This window comes from Dermacentor albipictus, chromosome 7 (assembly GCF_038994185.2).
Source record: "Dermacentor albipictus isolate Rhodes 1998 colony chromosome 7, USDA_Dalb.pri_finalv2, whole genome shotgun sequence".
Lineage (NCBI taxonomy): Eukaryota > Metazoa > Arthropoda > Arachnida > Ixodida > Ixodidae > Dermacentor > Dermacentor albipictus.
In genome coordinates this window covers 20224419-20252077 of record NC_091827.1, presented here as the reverse complement: position 1 = coordinate 20252077, position 27659 = coordinate 20224419, and the positions used below count along the sequence as shown (strand labels likewise).

At 48.9% G+C, this 27659-nt stretch overlaps 2 protein-coding genes and 1 long non-coding RNA gene across 7 annotated transcripts in view; 1 reads left to right on the top strand and 2 right to left on the bottom strand.

Annotated features, from left to right (window-relative positions):
* Trim9 (E3 ubiquitin-protein ligase Trim9) overlaps nucleotides 1–15297 on the bottom strand; it is a 258926-nt gene extending 243629 nt beyond the window's left edge. Inside the window, exon 1 of the mRNA XM_070521734.1 lies at nucleotides 14331–15297. Coding sequence (XP_070377835.1) covers nucleotides 14331–15158 — 828 coding nt within the window. The 5' untranslated portion in view covers nucleotides 15159–15297. The remainder of the gene's footprint in view (nucleotides 1–14330) is intronic.
* Nucleotides 1–27659, top strand: part of L2HGDH (L-2-hydroxyglutarate dehydrogenase) — a 40455-nt gene that overhangs the window by 564 nt on the left and 12232 nt on the right. Inside the window, exons 1-6 of one of the 5 annotated variants that reach the window (XM_070521737.1) lie at nucleotides 3022–3041; nucleotides 9460–9565; nucleotides 15956–16092; nucleotides 21795–21946; nucleotides 23730–23861; nucleotides 25416–25613. In XM_070521737.1, the coding sequence (XP_070377838.1) occupies nucleotides 9471–9565; nucleotides 15956–16092; nucleotides 21795–21946; nucleotides 23730–23861; nucleotides 25416–25613 (714 nt within the window). In that variant the 5' untranslated portion in view covers nucleotides 3022–3041; nucleotides 9460–9470. Of the gene's footprint in view, nucleotides 1–3021; nucleotides 3042–9459; nucleotides 9566–15362; nucleotides 15641–15955; nucleotides 16093–16131; nucleotides 16328–21794; nucleotides 21947–23729; nucleotides 23862–25415; nucleotides 25614–27659 lie in introns of those variants that run through there. The other 4 variants (XM_070521736.1, XM_070521735.1, XM_070521739.1 and 1 more) reach the window with 4 other exon arrangements.
* Nucleotides 25454–27659, bottom strand: part of LOC139047726 (uncharacterized) — a 99839-nt gene continuing 97633 nt past the window's right edge. The window contains exon 4 of the long non-coding RNA XR_011507335.1: nucleotides 25454–25587. This is a non-coding gene — a long non-coding RNA (uncharacterized lncRNA). The remainder of the gene's footprint in view (nucleotides 25588–27659) is intronic.

Sequence of the window (27659 nt, the reverse complement as noted above, 5' to 3'; positions counted from 1 at the left end):
GACAGGTGTCACTTGTCGTCTGCTTGTCTGGTGGTCATCTGTCATCTTCTTTTGTGCCATGTATTCTACGACGGACCCGTACCAACTAGGCCAACAACAAGGCCTACTCTTTACTGCCCTCGCGTTCGGAAACAGACGGCCGCCAGTGCATTCTAAACAGCGTTTCCCGCTGGAGCACAGCGCTATGTAGGTATGGATAGGCCAGACCGACCTTCGGGGCGGCGGCCAAGTGGACGCCGCGCTGCGCTGCCTGCCAGGACGCGGTCGCGCCATCGCCGATAAGCTTAAGCCGTGCAAAGATAACGTTAAGAAAAGGCGCACCGAGTCGCCCGCGGAAACTGTAGCGGCGGCGCGCGCGAGATTAAAGGGCCCCGCACAAGTCGGACATTTTGCCTTGCCAAGTAGTTTCTCGAGGGCTACGACACGGCACAGAAGAACCGAAGGCTGCGCGCGCCCCTTTGCTCGGTCAACGAGCAACCCTATTCGGTGGATCACCGCTGAAAATGCACGAACAAAATAGCGCACACTCGGGTCTTGACCGGGTGTGCTTGACCGTTTCCTTTGTATTTGGGTTCAAATACGCATGCAACAGTAATACTTACACATTATACATGCCCGACTGCTCCCCCCCCCCTTTTTTTTAACGTCCTCAACTCTACGCAAAACTCCCGCAATTCTGCGCAAAGTTCCCAAACTCTGCCCTACAACGGTGACAACCGTCTGCAAAAGTACAGCGATGGCTACGACGATAACGCAAAACAGACGTGCCCCCTCCCCCCCTCTCCCAGCGCAGTGTGAAACGCCCTACGAGGTTGCGAGCGTCTTACAGCGTTGGCGGGCACCGAGCCACCGGGAGATTGCGGCTTGAAGAAGAAAGCTCTGAAAGTAGAACGCACGCAGCTATACGACATCGCATTAAAAGCGTAATCGCGTCGAGAGCTATCGAAGCGAGAGAAAAAAAAAATTTCCCATGGCACGGCACAATTGTGAAGCGTGACAACTATAACGCTGAACGTCCTCACCTACGGTCACGAACGTTGCACATAGCCATTTGTATGCAGCCCGTTCCTGATCTCTTCCTCTAGACTTTCAGCCTTGCTTGTCCTTGAATCCCATACCTCGTCCGGTCCCTTTGCGCCGTTCACGCGTCAGCCAGCTCGATCGAGACAGTTACAGTGCAGCCAGTAGCAATTTTCTTTCCTTCCCCTATTGCTTACACATTCTCAAGTGCAAAACCACCAAGTGCGACTGCTGCTACTACGTAACACGGCAAAGCATAAAGAAAGCACGACGATTTGAAACTTTATAGTAGGTGACAACCTAAAATTTCAAAAAACGGGTGCTCCACCTACAAAAAAGGCAGTGCACCTATCCTTTACCTCTGAAAAAGAACCGAGCTAGCCGGAGTCCATCCGCAATTAAGCACAAGTTACACACAATCGATAAGGTTCGCTTATTTCCCTGACGCCAATCAGTAGTGTGTGGTTATAAGACAGCTGTTTTTTTTTTTCTTCGCACACATCTAGATCTCTCTGTGTCACTGGTTTCAGGATGGAACATGAACTGTCTAAGGCGAATTTTATGGAAGATCCTGATATCAAGGCTCGCGCAGAGATAACAGCTTGGAACGGCAAACACTCATTTCTCTTTCGATTAGCCCAGCATTTACATTAGCAGCGCAAAGTCATTAGGCCGTGAGCGGACTCCAGCTGGCTCGGCTCCCTTTCAGAGTTGAAGGGCAGCTGCATCGCGCTTTTGTGGGCGGGGCTTGTTTGTAATTCTGATGTTGTCACGAGATGATTCACCTCTACCGCGCAAGCGAACGCGCGGCCAGACGTCCATGCGGCGAATGTGACGCGGTGCTTCGAGACAAAAAAGGAGCAGAAGGCAAACGGAGGTCGCGACTTCTGCTCAAAAAATTATGGGGTTTTACGTGCCAAAACCACTTTCTGATTATGAGGCACGCCGTAGTGGAGGACTCCGGAAATTTCGACCACCTGGGGTTCTTTAACGTGCACCTAAATCTAAGTACACGGGTGTTTTCGCATTTCGCCCCCATCGAAATGCGGCCGCCGTGGCCGGGATTCGATCCCGCGACCTCGTGCTCAGCAGCCTAACACCATAGCCACTGAGCAACCACGGCGGGTGACTTCTGCTCACAGCTCCCCTCGAGAAAAAGCCTCCGTTCCCGCACGAGAACGCCTTCACTTGCGACCTCACACGTAAAACCCATGGCCAAAAACGCAACTTGCGGGTCTCTCCCGCCGCAATGCGGCACGTTGTGAACCCGTACCGCTTGTCCTATAGCGCCTTTCCGTGTCTGTCCCAGTGCAGGGTAGCAAACTGGATGTCTACCAGTTAACCTTCCCTGCCGCTCTCTCTCTCTCTCTCTCTCTCTCTTTCCGTCTCTGTCCTTTCGTCCCTGCTTTTCTTTATTCCTCCGCTCTTCAAATCTACTCGTGATGTAAACTGCCATCCCGCTATGTTCCACTTTACCGTTCTCTGATTCGCTTGCGCTGCCGATGGAGCACCGATCAGCGGCCAGCAGTGGCGTAGCTATGTCACGTGGCACCCGGGGCCCTTAGGTCTTCTGTCACCCCCCCCCCCCCCCCTGCTGGGTGTAGCCGGCGGAAAGAGGGGTGTCTTCAAACGTATATGACACGCCCCCCCCCCCCTCCCTCACTGGCCCCTTGCACACGGGGCCCACGGCCCCCCCTGTTGCTACGCCACTGGCGGCCAGGCCTTGCTGCACCACGCCGGCAACGAGGTTCGGAGGGGAGGGAGCAGAGGTTATACACAGACTGACGTGATTTTTCATCGCAGCGGTCCCGACCAAACCGGCGTCCCGCCGAGCTGCGGCGTCTTTTGTCTGAGGGCAAACTCGGCAGCGGTTTGATGGAGAGACGCGCCCGATCGCCTACATAGCTCGCCGTGCAAACAGGAGCCGAAACCGACGCTGTGCTCGTCCGGCAACCAAAAGCGGCCGTCGACGGAGGTGGCCACGCGAAAGAGCGACAAAAACCTCGCCGCCGCCGAAACCGGTATAGGGGGGGGGGAGGGGGGGGGGCCACCGTGCCGGGTGAAACGACGCGGCGTGTCCTCGATGTTATCGCGTGTACAAATTGGGAGAGGCCCCCGAGACTGTACGGAAACACGTCGATGCGGGCACTATAGTAGCGGGAATCTTACATCCACACTTGACATCAATTAACGCTTGTGTGTTATGTAACACGGATGTGTTACGCGACCTGTTGAGCCAGTTAGGGGACCTTGAAATATTCGCAGACACACTGAGATCCCTGCCCTATGATAATACGGCCCCTCGGTAAAAAGCCGTGTAAAAAAAAAAAAGGCGCGGTCAGAATCACCGAAAACACTTAACTGGGTATTTTTGCGCATACGCTGTTTGAAAAGGTACGAAATATTTCTTTTTCGTTGACAACGTCCCAATTTGGCTGGATTCGCACATATTTAGGCGAGCTACGTGGAAACAGACCAGCAAAGGTCCTAGAAAGAACCACATTTCACAAGTGCCCGCTTAACCCGGATGCTTCATTTGTGGAGGGGCCACATACAGGGCGTTCCAGCTAAATCGTGCCGAAACTTAAAAGAAAAAAAAACACGTGTGCGCTACGGGAACGTCACCAACTAAGTAGTGTTCACCGTCCTCATGAGCGAGTTATGTAAAGATGCTCTGTAATCCGTAATGTAAGAAAGATGCTTTGTAATCCGTGACGTCACAATGACGTATCGGCCATGGAGTTTCAGCGCGAAATTCAATAACGACACTTTGAGCGTCATTCACTATTTCAATAATCAATCTATTAACGCGAAAACAACCAAACTATAGATTACTTCAGGAATAACTTATCAGTCCAAACTGATTCAGTGTACACCCTATAGTGCGTAGAAAGGTGTAAGCGTTAACAACCACAGGTCAACTGATGCAAAGCCGGGAGGTTGTACACATCAGAGGGGAGAAGAAAAAATTACTAAGGCACTGCACTCGTGCGTTCCCTTTAACAGTGGGCCGCACTGTACAAGCCATACGTTCACGAGCATAAGCACCCTTCCAATCGCCAATTTTTTGCGCCGTTTTAAACTCCGCCGCAGCACAAGGCAACCACGATCAATCACCGGCGTCCCTGCAGGCAAGGCGCATCAGAAGCATATACAGAACGGCGACACTTTTGAGAATGACGACGAAACCGCCAGCAAACAGAGCGGGTGGGGGTTGATCCCCCGGCATGATCGGGAAGGGATTTGGTGGGGCTTTGCGGGGCAGCCGTCGGCACACACACAACGACCGGAACGGGCGAATGAAGTCCCGATCGCGGACGGAAAGGAGTTATGCGCGAGAAATGATGGTGCTGACAGCGCGGAGCTCGATGCAGTGGTTTTCCTCGCGCAGGCCGACTTCCTCGAAAAGTAACAACACCGAAATGCCTCCGCGGAAGTGCGCTTTGTGGTGGGAACTTATAGGGACTTCGCGGTCCGGCTAAAAGTGACAGCAATTTATCAGTTAGATTAGAACACACGCAAAAAAAAAAAAATTGTGCGGATACAACGCGCATGCTGGAATCTACGTAAAGCGATACTATCGTGAAGAGGTTAATTAAATGCTACATGCGGCTAAATGCTATGCGCGCTATTGTCTTCACTTTCGTTTAATGCAGAGTGTAATCGCGTGCAACGTTTGCGCACATCACACGTCACGAATGTAAGGTCGTGCAATCTTTACGTTTATGCGCGGCATTATTCGCAAGCTACCGTGAAATGCAACCGCACGCAGTTCAGCTAGACGTATACAAGTGAGATGGTGGGCGTACTAGTTGATGCGGACCTATAACGTCGGCAATGTATGGTCTCTCGCACGCTCAATTTTGACAACGCACAAATTTTATGCGGGCCACGCATGCCAAAACCAAGTCGTGTCAGAAGACGTGCCCCGTAGTAAGAGACCAGCCTCTTCCTCCCCCCCACCCACCTCCCCCCATTTGAATCTACCAGTGCTTGTGTATACGAGCTGCACTGGTATTCTGGTGTGCCATAAGCATGGCTCACAGCAAGCTACCATTATAGAACACGTTTCATCCCCTCGTCTGTGGCTGTCTGGAGTGCCTGTTCCATAGATTCCGCCACATCTTATCACATCTTCGAATTCACCACCACCTTGTAACCTCCGATTGGCTGACAGTGAGGCTACGCCGCCTCTGATTGGCTTTTCACAGTTTCCAAGTTATCACCCTCGATTGCTCGCCTCCCCCCTTTTGGTAACCCTTACCCTCCCCCACACCTTTTTCTCTTTGAACGACGCCATGTTTCTGCTCCAATTATTTTCTCGTCAATAGAGTGAGCATGTCCACTCACACGCCGCGCTGTCGCATAGGAGAGGAAGCGCTCGGACCATTCTTTTGCCCGACGAGCGCTACGGGTCAGAGCCGCGCAGATCCCAACCTGCCCTCCCCCCCCCCCTCGCCCGCCTCCCTCCGGCCCCTGCAGAGTGGAGCCCGCGCTGCACCTTGCGGCTTCCCACCGCCGGGGCGCCCTGGGCGCGAGTAAAAATAGGCGCGCGTGCTTCACATCGCGGCCGCCTCCGCCGCCTTGGCTCCGCTCCGCTGGAATGACCTGCTCGCTGCAGTGCACGCCAGAGACGCCGCGGGACAAAACCGCGGATTCGCCGCGCGTCCGGAGGCGCGTCACGTGGAACGGCCTTCCTCTGTGCCGTCCGGGGACCAGCACATCGGTGGTGACGATGATGATAATAAAACATGTTTATTTTTACGAAGGAACACTAAGGCTTCCTCTGAGCCGTCCGGAGACCAGCACATCGGTGGTGACGATGATGATGATGATGATAAAACATGTTTATTTTTATGAAGGAAGATTGAGGATGGTGCCCCTACTATGAGGTCCCAGTGACGACTCCGACGACTTCGCGGGCTCGCCGAATCGAGGGCTCGGCGAACCTCGTCGGGTCCTTCGCGCGTATGACGTCATCCCATCGCGCTCGGTGTCGGAAGGGGAACCGTCATCCTCCTCCGTTTTTTCAGTGGGTCATTTGCCCATCAACCTTAGTGCAGGGTAGCAAACCAGAATCTCTGCCAATTAACCTCACTGCCTTTCCCACCCTCATTCTCTCTCTCTCTCTCTCTCTCTCTACAGCGCGCGGAACGGAACAGCTATAGACGCCATTCGTCTGTCAACGAGAATTGCGAGTCATTCCGGCGGCGTGTCAGCAGTCCTGCAGTAGGAACCGAAACCTGAGCGAATTGGGTTACATGACGTTCATCTTTCACAAAGAAACAGCGACGAGGGACGCAGCTGCTTGTATATATCTGCCGCGTGCCTGCTTTCATGTGTATATATACGTCACGTTGCTTCGTCGGCACTTTCTTGTGTCGTAGCAATCCAGCAGCCGTATTCTCCGTTGACCACTTTCACGGATACGCCGTTCCAGCGGCCGCTGATTGGCTAATGTGTCGACACGATGCCCTTCACTATAGAGCAAGGCGCCAAGCCGGACACCGTACTATACGTATAGAGGGTACTACTTATCAGCGCCACGTGGAAACAAAGGCTTAGTAGGAGGTAGTAGGAAAGAACATAGAGAGCTCAGTAACATGGAAAAGCTGGTGACTACTCATCATACCGTGTGGGCGAAGCAGCGCACTGAACAGGACAAAGCGGAGAGAACACAAGCTATGGGCGACACCTTCAACTACTTTATCCCGGAACAAACACTTCATATTTGTACACCCGCGCGTCTTCGGGCGTCAAAGATAGGCAAAACAAGGACGAAAACACTTCAAAATTTATATAAGCTTGCTAAACGTCAGCTGTAAAGAGGCTAAATTTCAAAGAGGCGGCACAAACTGCACTGAGAGATACGTCGGTTTATCTTTTCGGAAACGAGTTCCAACTGTTTGACAAAATGATGTGCCTTTCTTTAACGTGACCGCTGCACGCATGCGCAGGTGTCGCGTTCTTGCGACTTCGCTTTACGAATTAATCGTTTAAGCCTTCGTTTCCACGTGCCGCTCATAAGACTTCAACCAACTCGCCCAGCCGCATATACTACTCGAAAATTTGAAGGACGCTTAAACTTCGCTTTTAAGAGTGGAACGCGATAGCATCCAAAGATCCCTGACTGCTTCTCACGCTTCCCGGCAACTGCAGCTTATGTAACCGTAATGTTTACCAGGAAACCATGGTGGCGAACGCTATGCACGAAGGCGAGCTTTCTGGTAGAAACGCGGCCACTTGCGTGAGATAGTGAACAGCCGCGTCAAAAAAAAATATATTTTCAGGTTTCTGTTATTGTTTAGAAATTTTAATATTCCAGTGTGAGAAGATTTAACATAAAAGACATGCGCTGCTGGCGTTTTGTTTCATGACATTTGCTTGTGGGCTGTCATTCTCAAGATTCCGAGGAATAACTTTGTAAAAAATTTAAGACAAGGTATGAGCAACTTTAGTGATGGAATGGTGCGGCGATATAACCCCCGTATACTGCACGTCACATAGCAAGGCGTGGCGTATGCGTATACCTAAACACATACGGAAATTTTGACCCACGGACAACTCCGCCGACACCGGATATTCTGCGACACGGAGACCTTAACGCTCTCGCATTAACACGTATAGCACAATGAATTCGCATTTGCCCAAGCGCGGAAAGGAAAAGTATAAAAAGAAATTAAAATCTCCCACAAGGTGGCGTTCATCTTACTGAAAACAGTGAACAGACAGTGGAGATACAGGGCCAAGAAATACCTCGGGTAACAGAATATAAATACCTTGGTATATGGATAAACGAAGGCAACGGATATATGGAAACACAGGAAAAAACCATAACAGTCAAGGGGAAGAGAAATGCAGCCATAATGAAGCACAGAGCGCTATGGGGATACAATAGGTACGAGGTCCTCCGAGGTATGTGGAAAGGGGTAATGGTTCCAGGACTTACTTTTGCAAATGCGGTTGTTTGCTTTAAATCAGGGGTACAATCAGGACTCGACGGGAACCAAAGGTCAGTGAGTCGCCTCGCATTGGGCGCTCACGGGAAGACTACAAATGAAGCTGTGCAAGGGGATATGGGCTGGACTAGTTTTGAAGTGAGGGAAGCTCGCAGTAAAATTGAGTATGAAGAACGGCTGAGGAATATGGAGGAAAGTAAATGGGCTGGGAGAGTGTTCAGGTATCTGTACAGGCAAAACATTGATTCACAGTGGAGGAAAAGAACTAGGAAGCTTACCAGCAAGTATGCGGCCTGTGGGGTGGGCAACACATCAACAAAGAAGGTCAAGCGGAAAGTCAGAGAGGCTGAATTAATCTCATGGGTGGCGGCAATGGAAAAGAAACCTGCCATGAGTAACTACTTAAGGGGAAAAAACGAAATTAGGAAAGAAACCATTTATGATAACTCAAAGAGAAGCTCATTACTTTTCGAAGCGAGATCGGGATGCCTTAGAACACGCACGTATAAAGCGAGATATAAGAAGGAAGAAGAAGCATGTGCTTGCTGCGGTAAAGCTAGGGAAACGACGGAGCATATTTTATTAGAATGTGAAGACATCTATCCAGCGGTCGATTTAGGCACCACTGGCCTCCTTGAAGCCCTTGGGTTCAGCGGGAGCAGTGGTAAAGCAAACAGGTCCGCAATAGACATCAGTAAGAGGCGATTGGAGGATTGGTGGAAGAAAAGTAGGGAAACGACAAAGGACGGAGACGTACAAAAGCACAGTTCGCAATAGGGTATCAGAAAATTTGGACGTGGTAGTTCATAGTGTGTTTTTTTTTTTTTTCTCATGGGTTAACCTAGGTAGGATATTAGGCAGCATAGTAGCAAGAGCTTGGTGGCGCAAGCCACCGCCCCGTTCCAAAGGGGACGCTCATAACATCCATCCATCCATCCGTTGTAAACGCGTTTATTGCTTTCTCTCTTGCCTTTCACTTCCCTCCCTTTCTTACTATCTTCCGTTTCTATGTTTCTGTCTCGTCCTCCTTTACTGAAGAGTAGGCAGGCGTTGTGCCCCTTCCGGTGGCAGCTGCCAGCCTGCTACTCGCTTTCCATTTCCTGTCTGGTGTATATATGTTGTTTTCGAAACGATAATAATTATACAGCTTAAACTAACGCGGATTGAGAATGTGGGAATATGTTCATGAACGCTTTTGTACTTTCCCGCGTTTCGGCCCCGTACAGTGTAAAATAATTTACACCTTTAAAAGTGAATAAGGGTGTAAATCGGTCAATAACTCACACCCTTACACCTAGAAAAAGGGTGTAAGAGCGTGAGTCATAAAACATAGGTATAAGAATATGAGTCACTCAGTTATGTACGCCCTTACTCACTTTTAAGGGCCTATATTAAAGAGTAACAAGGTGTCCGCGCACGCGAGTATTTGGGCAAACGCACAAGCCCTCAACCGTTAAAAGGGACCACCTTCTCTTTCCAGGTTATGAAAAAATGAAACACTGCAAACACCTGATCTGCAGTGACACGATGAAAGTTCGAGCACTAAATGGCCAAAGCAGTGAATGGCAGAAGCGGAATAACATCGGGTAAGCAGAGACTAAAATGTTGCTTGGTGGTGTTCGTCAAAAGTAACAAATAACAAAAAAAGAAAGGAAAATAAAGCAGCGAACGAGAATCTTCGCTGATGTCCACGACACGTATACGTAAAGTACTCAAACAAGTAAACGCGATGCAGCTATCTATTGCAGACAGACCGTAGCGGGAAGTTTCAGAGAACAGTGCTTCTTAAGAAGAACTTCACTTTGGCCTAGTTGGTATTTACTGCATATCATATTGACCGCAAACAAAGACGGGGACATAGGGAGAGAAACCGCCCATGCTGTTTATGTGTTCTCTTCCTATGTCCCCGTCTTTATTTGCGGTCAATATGATATGCAGTGCTTCTTAATACACGACAACGCCATTCCTTTGATAGCATTCCTCTTTTTTATAGCGCCGCGAAAAAGTTAAGATTCCCAACTCGGCCGGAAATACAGGCTTGAAATGTGGTAGTCGTACAAACATCAAAGGCATCCACCAATCTTGTTTTTCTTTCCTTTCGTTCTTTTTCTCTTTCTTTTTTTTTGGTTGTAGTATTCCAAGCGCTTATGCTTTTTCTCATACTTGAATGAACCCTCCAGCTTTTTCGGTTGGAGGGGCCGCTACTGTATCACTTTCTCCGAGACTTTGTCCTCCTACGAGTTGCGGCTACGACTGAAAGCATCTCCATCCACGCACACCCGGTCACGTGCTGCCAGCGCGCTACTCCAAGTCCCGAGACAGGCGGAGGACATTACGCACGCCTTACGTAACCCTAGCCCTACCGTACCAGCGCTGTCCGTTGCCCGAAAGACCGCCTTCTGCTCCGGCTCGCTTAAAAAAAAAAAAGAGAGAGAGAACGCGTTTTCTGATGCGGAAGAAAAGGCGGCGGCCGCTAAATTTAGCGCGCCGGCCCAGACGCCTTTTCGCGCTCTCTCCTCCAAGGTACGCTTATGCACTTCCCCTCGCAGCGGCCCACGCTCTGTTTACCTTCTCCGGAACTCACGAAAGCGAGTGAAAACAAAACAGGAGGGGGATATTGATTATCATCACTAGGGGGCTCTTGAATGAACGAAAGGAGACCATAAAGAGAGAGAGAGTGTGTATCGTCGAATTCTCGCGTACCTGTGTTGAAAGCGAATGTCTCGATTTCTTTTATTTCCTCTCAGGTATACGGAAGCTTGTTTCTCAGCCAACTGGAACATCGGAAGGCACCATAACGCAACCGCGACATCGCCTCGAGAACAATGTATTTATAGTGTATTTATGCGAGCTGCCTTAACTTTCTACAGTGCGGTTTACGTTACCTCTTTTACTAGTTGTCTGCTGCGCATTTGTGCGAGATACGACTTTACGTTCCAGTGTGTTTTGTGTGATCTTTGTTGCGAGCCGATTTCCGATGCATTCACGTCACCTTGCTACAAGTCATGTGATACTTGTTACCTTTATTCTTTTTTTTTTCAAAGACCGGCTTGTTATTTCATTTTAGTATATACATTCCTCCTACGTGAAAAAAGAATAACCGGCGCCGCTTGAATGCATCAACGTCACTGAGAATTCATTTCAAGTGAAGTTATATTCATTATTTCATCCCTAAATATCATGTAAAAGTATGCCGGAGATGGGGAGAAGCAAGATGATGAAAAGAACAAGAAAAGATGAACGCTCATTTCATACTTAGAAATGGTCGTAAAAATCAACGTCAGTACAAAACCGAATGCAACAATTCAGGGGATGTCCGTTTCGATGAAAAGATAGTGTGTCAAATTATGCAACCAAGTTTTAGACTTCATTATGTTCTCGGTTTGAAACACCAGAAGTTTTACTGATTGAACGGGTATAGCCGTTGAACCACAAACGGGTATCCATTCCATCAGTGCCGTACTTGGGTGCGTTGGTCAATCTTCCCGAAACACCTCTAAGGGCAAAAAAAAAAAAATTATAATCATGTGCCCTGGTGGGGTTCAAAATGACGACTTTTCGCTTGCGAACCAAGTGCTCAAATGGCCACGCCCACGGCAGTTTCTCTTATGTTGCGATTACGAAAACAGATATGCGCACAAAACTCGCACATACTGGCCAGAGTAGCCACGACCATATCTATTAACAGAAAACATCCGCTAAATGGCTAAAAACCAAAATGGAGGTGAATATAAACACGTCACTCAAAAACGGTACCAGTCCGGTGGGAAGTCATTTCGACCGTAAAAAGCTTTTCAACTGCATATTTATTCGACCTAAACGCGGTCGTGGTCTAATTTGCGATTTTTCGATAGGCTGTGCAAACATCACTACTGACAGGTCAAAAGGTACGTCATTACTACTACGTCATCACTTAGTATAAGGGCCAAGGTCAGCCACGTGATGTACTGGCACGACGACTTCGTAAAATGTCTTTTTATCCTCGCGGCGAGACATAATTTATATAAAGTGCATACTGAAACATTGCCTGTTAAAGCGGGCGCTGTCTTCTATTATTTTTGTAGTCCGTGTGGAGAAGCGGAATGCCGGAAACCATAACACAGCGTTTAATCAGCTGCAAGGAGACCATCTTATTTTGGGAAATTCTCCAGACGGCTTAGCATCACGGCAGTTCGATAGGAGCGACGGAACAGTGGAAGCCCGTTAAGGGAGCTCGCTAATTTCCTTGCAAGCTGCGGAAATTCGAAACGCCGTGGTGAATTACAGAAGGCAGACATATTTCTTACGTGACAGCTGTCAGATGTAACGTCAGCGAATGGTAATTCTACACCCAACGTAAGTATGACGTCAACAGATCTTAAATGGCGGCAACGCGCTGTGGAGTGCTTGTGCAAACGCATGTGTCATCCGAAAAAAAAAAAAAAAGAGGGGGGGGGTCTCTCCTCGGCTGTTGCCATCACAATTCGTTCGTAACCGATTCTCGTTCTTTTTTTCCCCTTCACTGTCGCATGGGTTAGTGTACACAGGTCAACAAATGGCCTCTGCTTAAATTACACAACGCAAAGGGTCGTTTTCACGGTTTATGCCTCAAAGTAATTCCTCCATTTTGTTCAGGTGCCATCTCTGCGCCGAAGTTTGTTCACGTTGTAACGCGATTTTTAGCGCGAACTGAAAATGGCGCAACTCAAGGCAAGAACACTATTGCTCAGTTCTCTTTTCTTTAGTTAGCCCTCTCATCAGGAAGCTCTAACCTTTACTGAAACTGGTAATTCTGGATCTTTCGGTAGGATTGCTGAGGGAGAGGCACAGGGAGGTGTAGCACATTAATTACGCCCAACGGCAGTAACTTTTACCGTGTATAACGGTTAGATTGTTCCTGTGTGTGAGGGGAGCCTTGCTGGACAGACGTTACACTGGAGTCGGAAACATCTGCTTTCAGAGTCACGTCTAATGAGCTGTGCAGTTAACAAAAAGTCGCGTTAATTGCAGACGGTCCAACAATAAATACCCCGTTCACGCGGGGAACTTCCGATTGAGATCGAGTTTCTAGATCTCGATTGGCTTTGCTTCCGTAGCCTGCGCTAAATGATCCAATCGCGATGGAGAAAAGCGATCCCGATCGGGCTCGATCGCGAAAAGAAAGAAAGGGAAAAAAAGGAGGGGGGGGGGGTGTTCCGAGTGGCTGTTGTGACAACAACAGCACCTCCTCCGAAACCCGCACAGCACAACTTGTTGCGCCACCTCCGTCTACGGTCCTGTACCTCACCCACTGACGTAATTTACGGTCTACGCAAGTAACAGACGAAACAATTTATATAAGAGCGTTTGCAGGAAACAAAGCAGACGGCTTCCTTCGCAAGTGGCATTTGTGGCTACCTGCGCGACGCACGGCTGAATGCACAAAAGCGGGGGGGGGAGGATGCCGTGCGCCACACGCCAGGCAGCTGCCACCTCTTCACCACCGGGCGCAGGGGGGCGCCGAGCCAAAAACATCTGCCGAAGGAGGGGGCCATCACCCTCCCCAGCGGGCCGCGCTGCCTTGCAACACAAGCGATGCAGAACGCCCGAGCCAGACCAAACAAGCCCGGCGAAGAGGACAGATGCGACACCGGCGGGGGGGCCTGGCCGAGCGCGCGGAAGCCCGACATGGCCGCACTGTTGACGAGCTGCCTGCCGCATGCTGGCCTTCGCGCGAGATCTTGGCAGCTAGCTCGATAGTGATCTGCACGCCAAATAATGCGCTGACCTTGGCGACGCGAGCACACACTTTGTCAAATGAACGTACTACGTAGCCTACGCGCACAAGGCGCGCGCGGCTGGATCAAGTAGTTGTAACAGGCGCGGACAGACAATTAAAGGGCCCAAGGTCAATTCCGCATCCGAGCAGCTGAGAAGACGTCGCAAAGAACGGCGCACAAAGAAAGTGCCGTCGAAGCAGGCGGCGGCGTGGGAAACAGAAAAGAAAAAAATGAATTCCGTTCTCGAGGAGCGCCGGTCCGGCACGAAATGTCGCTCAACCGGTTGGAGCCGACGGCGACTAGACGACGGAGCAGCTAAGAAAGCGCGCAGAGGCACAGGAAAGTCCGGCCGCGGTCTCCGACGCTGCGGAAACTGACGGGGATGCCAAAAGGAACATCTTATGTCAACGGCCGGCTCATAAAAGTCGCTGCCGCGGAGCAATGACACGCGCTTTGTTTTAGACTAGCGAGAGGATGGAAAGGACGCCGCTAGCGGCGCCTTCAGCAGGTGAGCTGTCAAACCCGAGAAGACACCGTTCGGTCCGTCTGAGCGCGCTTTCCGAACGAAACCGTCTTCGCATCACGGACAGCTTTGAGACAGTGGAGCACGCACCTTTTGCGCCTTGCACATGGATCCCAGAGCTTGGACGTCGTGACTGGCATGTCGTCCGTCCTGAAGGCAAAGCACGCAGGCGGCGACCTTGCACACCATGCAGTACATGCTGAGCGCCTCTTCGGTGTGGTCGGTGCACTTTGAATCCCGACCGCCCAGCGAGCGTGCGCGAAGGATTTTCTTCCCTTGCTGGGGTTCGAGTAGCGTGTGCTTGGCCAGCGGTCCCCGAGCCGGGTGACAGTTTTCACGACACGACTCACAGTAGAACACCTCACACTGGTCGCACATCACCGAAGCCTCCCGCGGTCTATCGGCCTCGCACAACTGACAGGCCACGGGTAGACGCCGCGTCTCGCCGTACTTATCCACGATATTCTGCAGCGCACGGTTGCGAGACAAGTTGTGCGCACCATTTTCGTCGAAGTACACGAGCTTGTGGCACTCGGGGCAAGCGAGAGACAGAAGAGCGACACCGCTGTGAAGCAGTGGCGGGAACAGAACACCTTGTAGATTTGGAGTTCCCACGTAAGAACTCGGTCGGCTGGTGCAGACGACGCCACTGTCCGTCTCGCTGAGCAGGCTCAACTTGTCGCCATCGGGGTAATCCGCTGTGGTCCCGATCTCAGACGGCCCGACCAGGCCGCTGTTGCTGCTGTTGCCACTGTCTTCCGAAGACGAAGTGGAATTCGCAACGTGAGAAGTTGTCGGCGCGTTGGCCGGCTGCTGTGCGTTCAATGCACAGTTGAGGCACAGCGAGTGCGAACACGGAAGCAACACCGGATTGGAGTAGAAGTGCTTGCACGCGGGACATTTGAGTTCCTCCTCCATGGCGCCAGCGGCAGAGGCCCATCACAAACGCATACCGAAAGCGCGGTCGGTGAGAACTGAAGGGAGCGGGCGGGAACGCACGCTCTCGCAGACGGATCGCACGCGGCGCGCCGGGTGAGCGAGCACACTGCGCACGCGCGAGCGTCATCACGTGACTAGTTTGCTCACGTGATTAAGTAGGAGTGCATTCGATTTTGTCCCAAATGTGCGTTAGAAACGTTGCGCCTGTTGACTTCGCTGCCTTCAAGGAAAGCTCTATTCACTCAGTGCATGACGTCACTTTTTGCGTTTGAGAAAGAGCGTTTCAATGTTTCAATGCGTATGATATCAATACGCCCCGACATGGCCGCGCCCAGTTTGTGCCGCTTGAAGTGCCGAGTGTTTTATAAGACAGCTGTTTCGAACTTTTACACGCTACGTTCGGCAAATTTATTACCATTAGAATGCACCGTTCCAACGTCGAGACGCATGTGTTTATTCAGGTGGGCACTGATTGCAATGGGGCTGTTATGCAGCGTGCGATTGTCACCTTGAGGTGCTTGACTAGCTCCTGGGAAGCAATAAAGCTGCGTACCTACGCTGATAATCGCCCGATAAGTCCTTGGAGGGGAAAAAAAAACAAGAAAGAAAATCCAGAGAGGCTGCGAAATCGGACATATGCTTGCCTGGGGACGCATTCAGACGAACATGATGTTCATCACAAGCAGTGTTCGAACTTCTTATTTTCTCAGTTGGCGTAATTTACGCTTTAGCGGAGTACTAAATAGAGATGTTTGTTTCTATTCACAACTTTCTAGCGACTCAGCGAAACAGCAAAAAGAATACGACATTGTCATCGTCGGTGGAGGCATTGTTGGTGTGGCGACTGCTAGAGAACTGTCGTTGCGGCATCCGAAGCTCAGTCTTGCTGTTGTAGAAAAGGAAAACAAACTCGGTGAGCACTGCGTTGTTAACCGGTATATCTCTTTTGCCACTGGCCCCTGTAACACTCTGCTTCGATTACCAACGTCACTCTATGCAAAGTGCATATACGTGTTCTAAATGGTGCCAGAATTCCCAAGAGAGCAAACAACTTCGGAGCGTGGTATCGTCCTGAATCTATACACAAGATTACGTCAGCTCTGCTACAGGCCTGATGTGGACGGAGTTTATGCGACAGCCTGTTCGAGGTGCGCTATGCCGTCTCTCGTACGTCTGTCTTCACCCTTTTGCCCTCTCTTCAGTTGCAGTGTGTTCCAGTGCAGCCAACAAGGCAAAAATCATTATTACTTCCCGTGCTCTTTCTTTCTCCTCCCATTGAAGTATTTCTTCACACGTTCAACTAGAAGGAACCCATCTTTGCTTTTGATATTTTATCAGACGGACTTGTTTTCACCAAGGCACCCTCATGCAGACAAAAGTTATCTTGTCAGAATATAACACATTCCTCAGGCTTTTCCTGCGTTCTCTCACTTTGCCAATTCTCACGTTCAAGTTCAGTGCTTGTTTTGCCAACGTTCCCATCACCCGAGCCCTGTATCGTGCTTTTGCGATTCTTATTGCTATGCAAGAAGCCCAGTGTCATCCAAGAATTTCAGCAGTGTCTGTGTCATTGTTTTCACCTGCACCTCATTTCTGTCATCCACTATGCAATATGCATATAGCGCTGCTCAAGCCTGAATTTCCTTTCGCCCGAAGAAAAATATTCGAATTACAGTTAGAAGTACTCTCATGCCAGGTAAAAACATCCAGATCAGTCACATCATTTGCTATCCTAGGTGAGATTTGTAGACTCATTTAAAGACAACTGGAACAGGCACCTAGCACAGCCCAATGCCTTTATATTTGCATGCTTTCACACTAAACAAACTCGCATTTGGCAGGTGAACTGTCTCGCATCTTGTGGCAGACTAAAGCAGTCAGTATTTCAGAGATGGTGACCTCAATTTATGCACCTGAATGGATTAAGCTGCATGAGCTTCTTGGACTGTTCATTCTTCATCCTTGTTGGAAGCACTGTTCGCAATGCGTTGTTTTCCAAGTCAGACAGCTACGCACTGACGAATTCCTGCTGGATGACCCCACACGGTGTTAAGATCAAGGTTTCTCTTTCTTAAGCGTACTGTTTGGATTTGGTATTTGGATGAGCTCAGATTTGGTATGTTGTGAAATCATGATAACAGGATACACGAGTTTAAGTGCCACTTTTTATGTAACATGGCTATATAAAATTCAGTGGGCATCATCATCAATGCGGCTTCCCCTGTAATGTTGTAAGAGGCATATCTCATTTTCTGCTGTTGTTAAACAGTGCTAATGTTTTAAACAGTAATTAAAAGGCATGAGTATCCTCCCTTTACATGCAGAGGGCAGGTTCTGTCCTGGCTGCCGTTCCTGATGCAGACGACAATCTTCCCAGAAGGCTATCTTGACGGGCACAAGTCCTTATAACGAAGGCAAGAGCAAAGTACACCGTGACAAATGACACTGCATTATGGTAGTGATGATTGCAGTGTAATGACTGACGACTTGCAATTACCTTCGCAAGTGAAAGGCTATGCATGGTTAAGGAGGTACCTCCAAACATTCATCACCTTGTGGGGGAATGCAAAGGACTTGAGACATTGTGAGGAATGTGCTGGCCCAAGGAGGACTGCAGGCGCTTCGCCGCTGCCGTGCTCGGCATGGATCCGCCGCCCTCAACAGCTACGACTGCATCGCAGCCTGCGCAATCCACCACGCTGAACCCACAGGGCATGGACTTCGGTGACGCTTCACAGGGAGCATTTACGTGCATGACCCCTTCAGCACCACGGCAGGACGAGACCACCACCATAGTTGTGAAGTTGACAGATGGCTTCAACCTCTCCACAGTAACACCAATCGAGTTGAGCCTACAAATTCGTCGGGCGGCCCACCTTGCCAAGTTCGAGAAGCAGGACACAGTTGTGAAAATTCGAACTACCCAAAACCTCATCGCCATCGACACGTACCGTGCATCGGCCACCACCAAACTACTCGCCTTACAGTCCGTGGATGTCTGCGCAAAATCGCACCCTGTGAGTGCGTACTGCGCCAACGACCCACAGAACGCCCGCGCCGTCCTGCACGGTGTACCACTCTCCTTTTCTGAAGATGCCGTACAGGAAGAACTCCTTATTCCGGGCCGAAAAATCCTGTCTTTTCGGCGACTTGGCAAGATGGCGTCTCTCATCATCATGGTACAGGGGCCTGAAATACCAAAGAGCGCCATCCTGTTTTCAGCGCTCTACAGGCTTTACCCACCCAAGCCGAAATGCCTTCAGTGCTGGCATTGTTACAGCCTGAAACACAGATCTGATGTCTGCCCCAACGCCTCGACATATTCGTGCTGTAGGTCTTGTGGGCAACATTTCCCCCCTGGAACTGACACGTCAATTACTCCTCGTGAGTGCGATATGCGCTGCTGCAACTGTGGGGGTGACCACCCGGCTACGGACTCAAACTGCCCACACCGCCGCGCTGCAGAGGAGGCTCTTCGCCGGCGCAAAGCACCGACACGGATCAATCCAAATCACCGAGCAGCCCACCACCTTTCACGACCGCCTACTCGAGAAGACTCCGGCGTGTCAACCAGCAACCGGTTTTCGGCACTTGACACCGACTGCAGCCGTAGCCGCAGTCGCAACCAGAGTCAAAGTCACAACCGCAAGCCCAGTCAAAATGGGCCCAAACAAAAACCAAAGCCCGCCCACAAGCAGAAGATGGACTTCAGACAGAGCCAGACAGCTTAATCACAAAGTGATCAACACGATCTGCGCCGTCCTTCGTGGCAGCAACTACCTAAACCCAAGCCTGCTGCTGACGACCCTAACTGGCCTGCGCTATCTAACCAGTGACAGGCGCAGTCTACGCCTTTAAAGGTGAGTGGTACAGCTCTCCCAGAAACTGCCCCCGCTCCGCAGCCCTCCCCATTGAGCTCAGACCTTCTGTCAGAGGAGTTAGATGCACGTATTCGTCGCATCGTGCAACAAGCGATCGAATCTGCTATCGCAACTATAATTACTGAACAGATACAACGCGCCATTCTGACCGCTCTAACCCCCTTGTCAAACCGATTTGCACAAATTTCCACCCGCCTCCAACATATAGAGGACACTATGCACCCACACAAACGCCCCATCCCCCATAACCCTTCTGAATCACAACATGGCCACTAACTCTAGGCAAACACCTCCGATCCCAACCCCACCATCCCCATCTCTCACGATATGGCAATGGAACTGTCGTGGTTTTAGACCACAACATCACCTGCAACATATGCTATTCATGAAAACAGAACCGGACATTCTTGTGTTGCAGGAGACCCACAGTGCCTTTCCCCGCACTGGCTATGAACATTTTGTTGCTCCTAGTATTACATACAAACAACGGGGCATGTCAGACCCACTTACTCCTACAGTGACGGTGACTTACGTCAAGAGCTCCTTGTCCACAATCCAACTCGACACTACGCATATGAATACACCGACTACTGAGCACGTGAGCACGAGGACAGACGTTCATGGTCACAGTCTAGATATTTTAAACTGTTATTGGACGCCAAACCAAAATATCTGTCCGTTATCAAGCTACAACCCCTCCCAGGAACGCCTAACACCTTACCATATTGTCCTAATCCTCGGAGACTTCAACTGTCGACACCCCTCTTGGGGATATGACCAAACATCAGTGGTCGGCTGCAAGTTAGACACCTTCATGTCAAACTACAAAGTCTCTCTCCTAAACGACATTACCACTCCCACCAGACTGGGGAACTAACATGAGAAGGACACAAACCCTGATCTCACTTGGTCTATCAGCTGCTACAACATTGAATGGGAGAATACCCAAGACACTCTGGGGAGCGATCACACTCTTTTTGAGATCCGGCTTCCCTTGCATACACAAAGGCCAAATCGGACACCCCGCCACAAAACCATCTGTCTCATTGACTTGAACAAGGCGCGTAAACGACTCGAACTGGATGAGATTGATGAGAACACTGACCCCACAGAATGGACAAACAATGTACTGCAGGTTGTGTCCCAACATGCCTCCTGCATTGCCACCACAGAGGATCAACCCCAGGTCGACACTCACCTCTTAGCCCTCTGGGAACGACGCCGCAGACTGGCGGGCTGGTGGCGCCGTGCAAAGAATAATAGGACGCTCCGCCAACGTATACACACCATAACTCAGGAGAGCCAGGAATACGCTGACCAACTGGCATCTCAGCGGTGGTGGCAAACATGTGAAGACCTCAATGGCGAGCTTCACACACCTAGAGTATGGCAAATCTTTCGCACTCTCATAGGCCAAGCCAAACCTCGCTACGCCCTCCAACGATATCAAATGCAGACCGGGCGCTCCACAGGAGAAATTATCCAAGAACTGCGAGAGACATTTTACCCGGAGTTCAACCCACCAGCACTTGCACCCTTTCCGCAATCACCAACTAAGCCAGAAGGGATTGACTCCGCATTTACACTCCAGGAGCTGCGGTCAGCACTCATGCAGCTCCGATGAAATACAAGTCCGGGTCCGGATCAGATAACCTATACCATGCTCCGCAACTTCCCCGAAAACCACCAGAAGCACCTTCTACACCTCATTAACCATGCATGGGAGACGGGGAACATTCCACAGTCATGGAAGGAAGCTTTAGTTATTTTCCTCCCCAAACCTGGCAAACCTCCCAACACGCTTAAAAACCTTTGACCGATATCCCTCACATCGTGCGAGGGAAAATTGATGGAAAAGATGGCCCTGACGAGACTAGAATGGCACCTTGAGAGCCAGGGCCATCTCCCAGACACACTCATCAGCTTCCGCAGGCACGTATGCGCCCAAGACGTGGCCCTGCAAATTACCACAGATGTCTACGATCACCCTAGCTCGGCACAACTCCGGACAATTGTAGGCGTGGATATCAAATGTGCCTTCGATAATGTCCTGCACCAAGCCATCATTGACAACCTAGCAACCGCCAAACTCGGAGAACGCATGGTTTGCTACGTCTGCGGCTTCCTCAGTGCTAGGCAAGTGCGCTTCTTGGGTCTGGACACCCAGCCCTCCATGTACTTCCCTATAAACCGAGGGACGCCACAAGGTTCCATTCTGTCACCGACTCTCTTCAACTTGGCGATGAAGGACCTCCCAGCAAAGCTCAACCTCTTTACAGGTTTACGCCATGCAATATGCACTGATGACATCACACTTTGTTGTGCCACAGGAAACCCAGGCGAACAGGAGGCCACACTTCAAACCGGCTTAGACATCGTCGACACCTACATACACCAGCTAGGCCTCACATACTCCCCGGAAAAATCAGAGTACATCGTCGTACTGAATTCCTCTATGCGCAAAGCAGCTGCTGAACGCGCCCACATCACCTTGACCTTGACCGACGAACCTATCCCGCGCAGAAAATCCGTGGGGACATCATTGTTTGAATACTGGGCCAAACTATGGATTAACGTCGAAGAGAAATGTAACCAGCTATGGAGCTTCATGTATGAAGCGTGCGTCCATAGTGAGCCATACTTAGCTTTCTTACCCACTTTCCCGAATAGGCCTAGCGCAGTCATTTAAGTGTGTATATTATTTTCGCCCTTTTATTTTTTTTGCATGGTACAGCGGCTCACCAGAGTGGCCACAACAGCGGAGTCATCCATGCTGGCATTTATTACGCTCCCGGATCGCTGAAAGCCAAGCTGTGCGTGCGAGGACTGGAGCTGGCCTATAAGTATTTCGACGAGCACAACGTACCCTACAAGAAATGTGGAAAAGTGAGAAAAGAACTTTGCTTATAGTCATGTAATCACTTGGCACAGTTTAACATCAGAACAGTTAACTTCTAGAGCCTGGCACAATATCTTTGCTTGTCTCCTTTTGCGTTGAAAGTTTAGCGAAAATGGCTGTTCTTTCTTTAGTGCTGCATGCACACCACTGAGAAATCATTTGGGATAGACTAAGGAAGCAGCGTCACCCTTGTAGCTGTGCCTCAGCAATGTTGTCATGTAACCACAGAATAGGTTGGTCCCAATTTGAAACAATACCTTCATCTCCCCAACTCCGTGCAGTGCAAGTGAAAGCTGTGGGTCGCCTTAGCCAACTAGACGAAGCACGCCTCCATTTTCCGCCCCTTAAGCACAGCGCCGACTGAATAGAAAAGCTTCGTGGAGGAATTAGTAGTGCACTGCAGGCAAGCCTTCCCCTTTTCGCTTGACACAAATGACAATGGGCAGTAAAAGACAACGAAAACAAGCGCTGATTTACAATTGGAGCCATTCACAGTGTTCACTTTCCTGCAAAGACGTGCCAACTTGCCCAGCTAGCAGTTCTAGCTTTTGCTGCACTGCGTGGGGTTGCTGAGGTCGACTACAGTTTAGTTCTGCCTGTCATCTGAAACTATTTGCCAACAAGTTTCTCACTTTTAGCAAGAAGTGTTAAGGGACCCGAGGGGCTTGATTCTTTCGTTAGTTGCAACCACGTGAAGAAAAATGTACAGATCCGATGCACATGTTTGAGTCTAGGTGAAGCAAAGCTCAAATAGAGTGGTTAATTTAATGAGTCAAAACCAACGACAATGCATACAATTTCGTGATGACAGGTGTGGGCACAGAGAAGTACAGCACATATCAAACAATGTTTGGGGATTCTGTACCTCCTGTTTTCACAGTAGGACATGCTCATTCTGGAGGATTAACCAAGAACGGCACATCCCTGTGGCACATACTGAATGGCTAAATTGAATTAAGTAAAGTAAATCAAAGTACTTGTGAAATATAATTAGTTAATCGATCAACTGATTGGTGTGCTTTAGATGTATTTGTGAGCTGACCTTATATCTTCATGTTTTATGTAGAACTCGTACATGGTGGGACATGCCCATGCTGGAGGCCGAGAACCCGGTACACACTGGGTGGCTAAGTCACAGAAAATAAAGTAAACCAAAGGATACATTGCATATAATTCACCTTTCCATTCACAGATCGATGAAGCCTTAGGGATGCCTCTACCTTAACATAGCCATTGCATATATTTCCACAAATATATTCTGCGAGACAACAAAGCCTGTGAAACCAGGGAAAGCATAGCGAAATTTAATTATGTTTATAAGAGAAATGTTTAAATAGTATGGAAAAAGGATATCGAAAGTGGGTGAAAAGGCAACTTGCAACATGTGGGAGCCAGACCTACACCTTCCATATTATGCATGCGGTGCATTACCAATTCAGCTGCCACAAAGTCTATCCGACCGTTTACTTTCTTGAACATATGTTATGCATACTAGATCAGCACCACTCTCAGACAAGGCGGCAGATGTTGAACATTCCTCTTTTAACCGCAGGCATCACATTGTGCCTGTCACCCTTCTTCATTATTCTAACATGCCAGTAATTTATGGTTTGACTTTGCCTCAGCGATGCTATTGGCCTCTTTAAGCTTCGCCGCTCGCAGCAGGCTTCTAAACATTGGTCACAAAATGAATACAATAAATTAGCTTTGGTGGCGGCTCTGCATGTGAATTCACCTGACATGCACAAGTGAAACTTTCTTTCTTTGCAGCTTATCGTAGCTGTTGACCCAGCAGAAGTTCCACGACTGGATGCTTTGGAAGAGAGAGGCATCAAGAATGGTGTGAAGGACTTGAAGAGACTGGATTCCCGAGAAATTAAAAGCGTGGAGCCAAACTGCACGGTATGTTCACACACAGCAAGTCACTTACGGGTTAAAGCCTGACTTTGTGTGCATTTATTGCATGGGTGTCATTACGAATTCTCTTAAACAACCTTTGCTGTATTGGTTTCAGCATGTTCATGTCTTAGCTACTAATGGACCTACAAAATTATGGTAAATGCCAGTGATAGAGATAAGGTTATAAGTGAACAGCTTACGTTTCAGCAGAGCACAGCCTTCTGGCTAGAGAGAGATCAACGTACAAACTCCAAGAGTGCGTATTATAGTTGAGGTGAGTCATGTTCAAAGCTTACTGTAAAGGGACATTCAAGTGAAGGGACATACAAATGGACATACAAGTGAAGCTGTATTAGTAAATCATTCTTCTATTATTCATTTATTTCAGAATTACTGCAGCCCAGTAATTTGGGCTACAGTAAATAATACTAACCTTTATATAATTAACACTTGAATAAAACAGAAGCATTCATTTGGGAGCACTACATTACATGTGGACACGAATGAATAAATCTACAGCAGTTGCAGCCTGAGCTTAGCAAATGACAAAACCTTATATTTAGGTTTGTGTTTGCACGTACCTTTTGATCATAGAGTTTCGTACAATAATTACTAGAAGGAACTATGGCACTGCGATCGTTCTGCCACCATGGGAATGATGATTAGTACATGGATTCGTCTTATGTTCGTGCTTGTGGCTTCATACTTTCTTATAGCTTCGTTTATTTCACTTTATTTGCCTTCGTTGGCCGAATAAAGCAATCTACTTTTTAAATGCAGAAGGCAATAAGACTGTGTGAGCACGCATAATCATTGCAATGATTCTACTTATCCATGCGTTTGAGGCATAACGGTTTCAGTATAGGGCTTCTGTGCTAGACGTCTTGTGTTTGAATCCTGCCGTCACACAATTTTAACAATGCTTACTTAATTATTTATAGCACAGCACTTCCTTGAAAATGATAAGCTTGTGAATCCGAGGTTTAGGCAAAATCATGTGATAACTGTCGTTCCCATGCTGGCTGTGCCACAGTTCCCACTTGGAATTGTATAAAACTCTATGCTTTTATCATTGTCTGAAAATACAGCCCATACACATGCATAAAAATACATCTGAGACAATGCATGACACGCAATTGTACTTGGCTGAGATTGTTGCCTGGATAGCATTGACCTTCATCGTTGAACAAAGCTAGGTTGTCAAATGGATACACTACCAATAGCAGCAGTGATGAAAGATGTCACCACTGTGAGCCACGTTCATAATTTACATTCTACTTTCCCAACTTGGATAGTCAACTAACACATAGAGGTATGTGTTGCGTCCTTCATGATGGGGCTGGTAGCTAATAAGTAATGTTCATCCACACGAGCACCACTAACAGCGCCACCACCACTTGGCCAATAAATGCCAGCAGCAGTTCGCAGGGAAAATAGTGATCTACTCGTGTGACTGTTTCTTGGGGCCCCGTTTCTGAACAAGCACTGTTTCACAACCTGTACTGCAGGGTTTGCTGCTACTTGATCAAGTTTTCGTTGTCACTTCTCTGCACACAGGGCTTGCAGGCACTGTGGTCCCCGCACACGGGTATCGTTGACTGGGGAGAGGTGACGCAGTCATACGGTCGTGACTTCATCAGCCAAGGTGGAGATGTCCTGCTGAATTTCCCTGTCCGCGCCATAGAGACCGTAGCCGAGAGCCAGTCCGCAACAGGGGGCCTCACACACCCTGTAAGGGTGGTCAGCGACAACAAGGTACAGCAGAAAAAAAAGCAATGTAGGGCAAAATGTGGGAAGTTCCTCGCGTTCGAAAGACAATTTGCTGGATGCCAACCATTACACACTTAAAGAACAATTTCCCGGAGAGCTAATCACCCAGATATTATCAAAGGCATTGATTAATGACTCTCGAATGGTATGCCATGTGTACAGTGTTGTCATTGTTGTGCCTGCTTACAATTGTCATAGTTTCAGTACCTGAATCACACTAAGTTGCATGCATTCATATTTCATGTCCTTTTTTTTTCTTTTTTGATACATACGTCTGCATTTTACAAGTTGTTCAAACAAGAAAGTGTGCACAGCAAACCTTTGGAAATTTTGTGCGGATGTATTGTCTATGGTTGTGGGAGTGGTTCTCACATGAGCCTCATTATTCGCACCATCTTCTACCCTGTGGTGAACAGCTATTGTAGCCTGACATTTTAAACCACGCCACATCCTGTGATCTAGGAATTATTCATTGAAAGTTGGTGCGTAGTACTCTAAACCTAAGATAGCCATTTCCTTGAACCAGCTTACTACCTGTTGCATGCCAAGATGTAAATGCATTAGGTACGCTTTCAGCCATTTGTCTGTCTGCACCTTTATTAGCAGTGCAAGCCTTATGAGAAGCTACAGAAAGCTATATTAGCTGTAACCTAGTTTCACCTTGCTTGTTTGTCGCCTTATTTGTGTTTGTTGCCAGTTACATTAGAGTTTTACCTTGTTGGTATATTGTAATATACAGAATATACAGAATTGTAATTACAGAATACGAGGTTACCGTATACGTGGACTGCTGCAGCACAGTACAGCACCAGCAACATTTATGTCTCATGTTTATGTCTGCAGTAACCTGACATCCTGTGAATGGTAAAATGTACACAAACCGAAACCCTCTATTGAGCCTCAGTGGTCATCATTGCCTGCTCTTTCTACTGGACATAAATATGGTGCCCCTGCATTTGTCAACACCAGTACCTAAGTTTTCAACTGGGCTTGACAGATTTAAGAATTGTACTGTAGCATGTAGCTACAGTTAGGATGTGCACTTTGAAAGGGCATTACCTACTCAGCACTTCATGACACCTGCGTCAGGCTTTGCTGCTTCCCATCAATAGCACAGCACACAAGTTGGAAGTCACTCGTCCCTTGTGACTTGGCAGGCTCCTGTAAGGCTACTCATGGTTTCTGGCATGTGTGTATCTGCACCTTTAACTGGTATTACGATTCCTAAGCATCAGTCCCAAACATTCAGTCATCAATTGCTCAAGATCCCACAGCCTAAGCGGAGCCTCTCGGTGCCTTTCTGATCACTTAGTGGAGCAGTACTGTGCGATGCTCACTGCTTTGCTTCACATCGACCATAAGGACACTTAACCGTGTTGGTCCGTCTTCATGCCCTTTCATTAGTTCACAAAAGATCAAGGTGTGCCACTCCTGTTTGTGCATCAGCTACCACAGACTATATGTCACTCTGCACTGGCCAAAAGGGCCTTTTGCAGGACCTGTACAGTAAAGCCCATTAATATGTATCTGCCTAAAGTAATTCTGGTTTAACTATAGCCACGATGAATTCCCCGCCCTGTCGTCATTGAGCCTAATGTATTGGCTGACCACATAGGCTGTACTCACTTTACGCATGCCAAACAGTTAGTGAGTAGTATTTACTTCATTTTTCAGCGTGTTAAAGCATGGCATCGGCAAAATGTCATGCACGTGAACCATAGCAAAATTGGGGCGCACGTCCCAGGCTGCAGTCGCCACTGATCGTGACATCGAAACATGATAGCCATGACGTGTTTCCTGCTCCCATAGCTTCTAGCGCTTCCATGTTGTTGTCTTGGATGACGACGTGGATGATGGCCCTTCCGTATCCGACACAGCTAATGCGTTGTCCGTCACGAGGGGATCCGCAGAGAAGTGGGGCCTAATGGAGAAACTGGCTTGTGGTGTTGCCAAGTTTGAGGATGCCATCAGCGCTGCGAGGCTGCCTTGGCGGCAAGTGAAAATCGTAGATTTTTTTGCAGCCTGCTCACA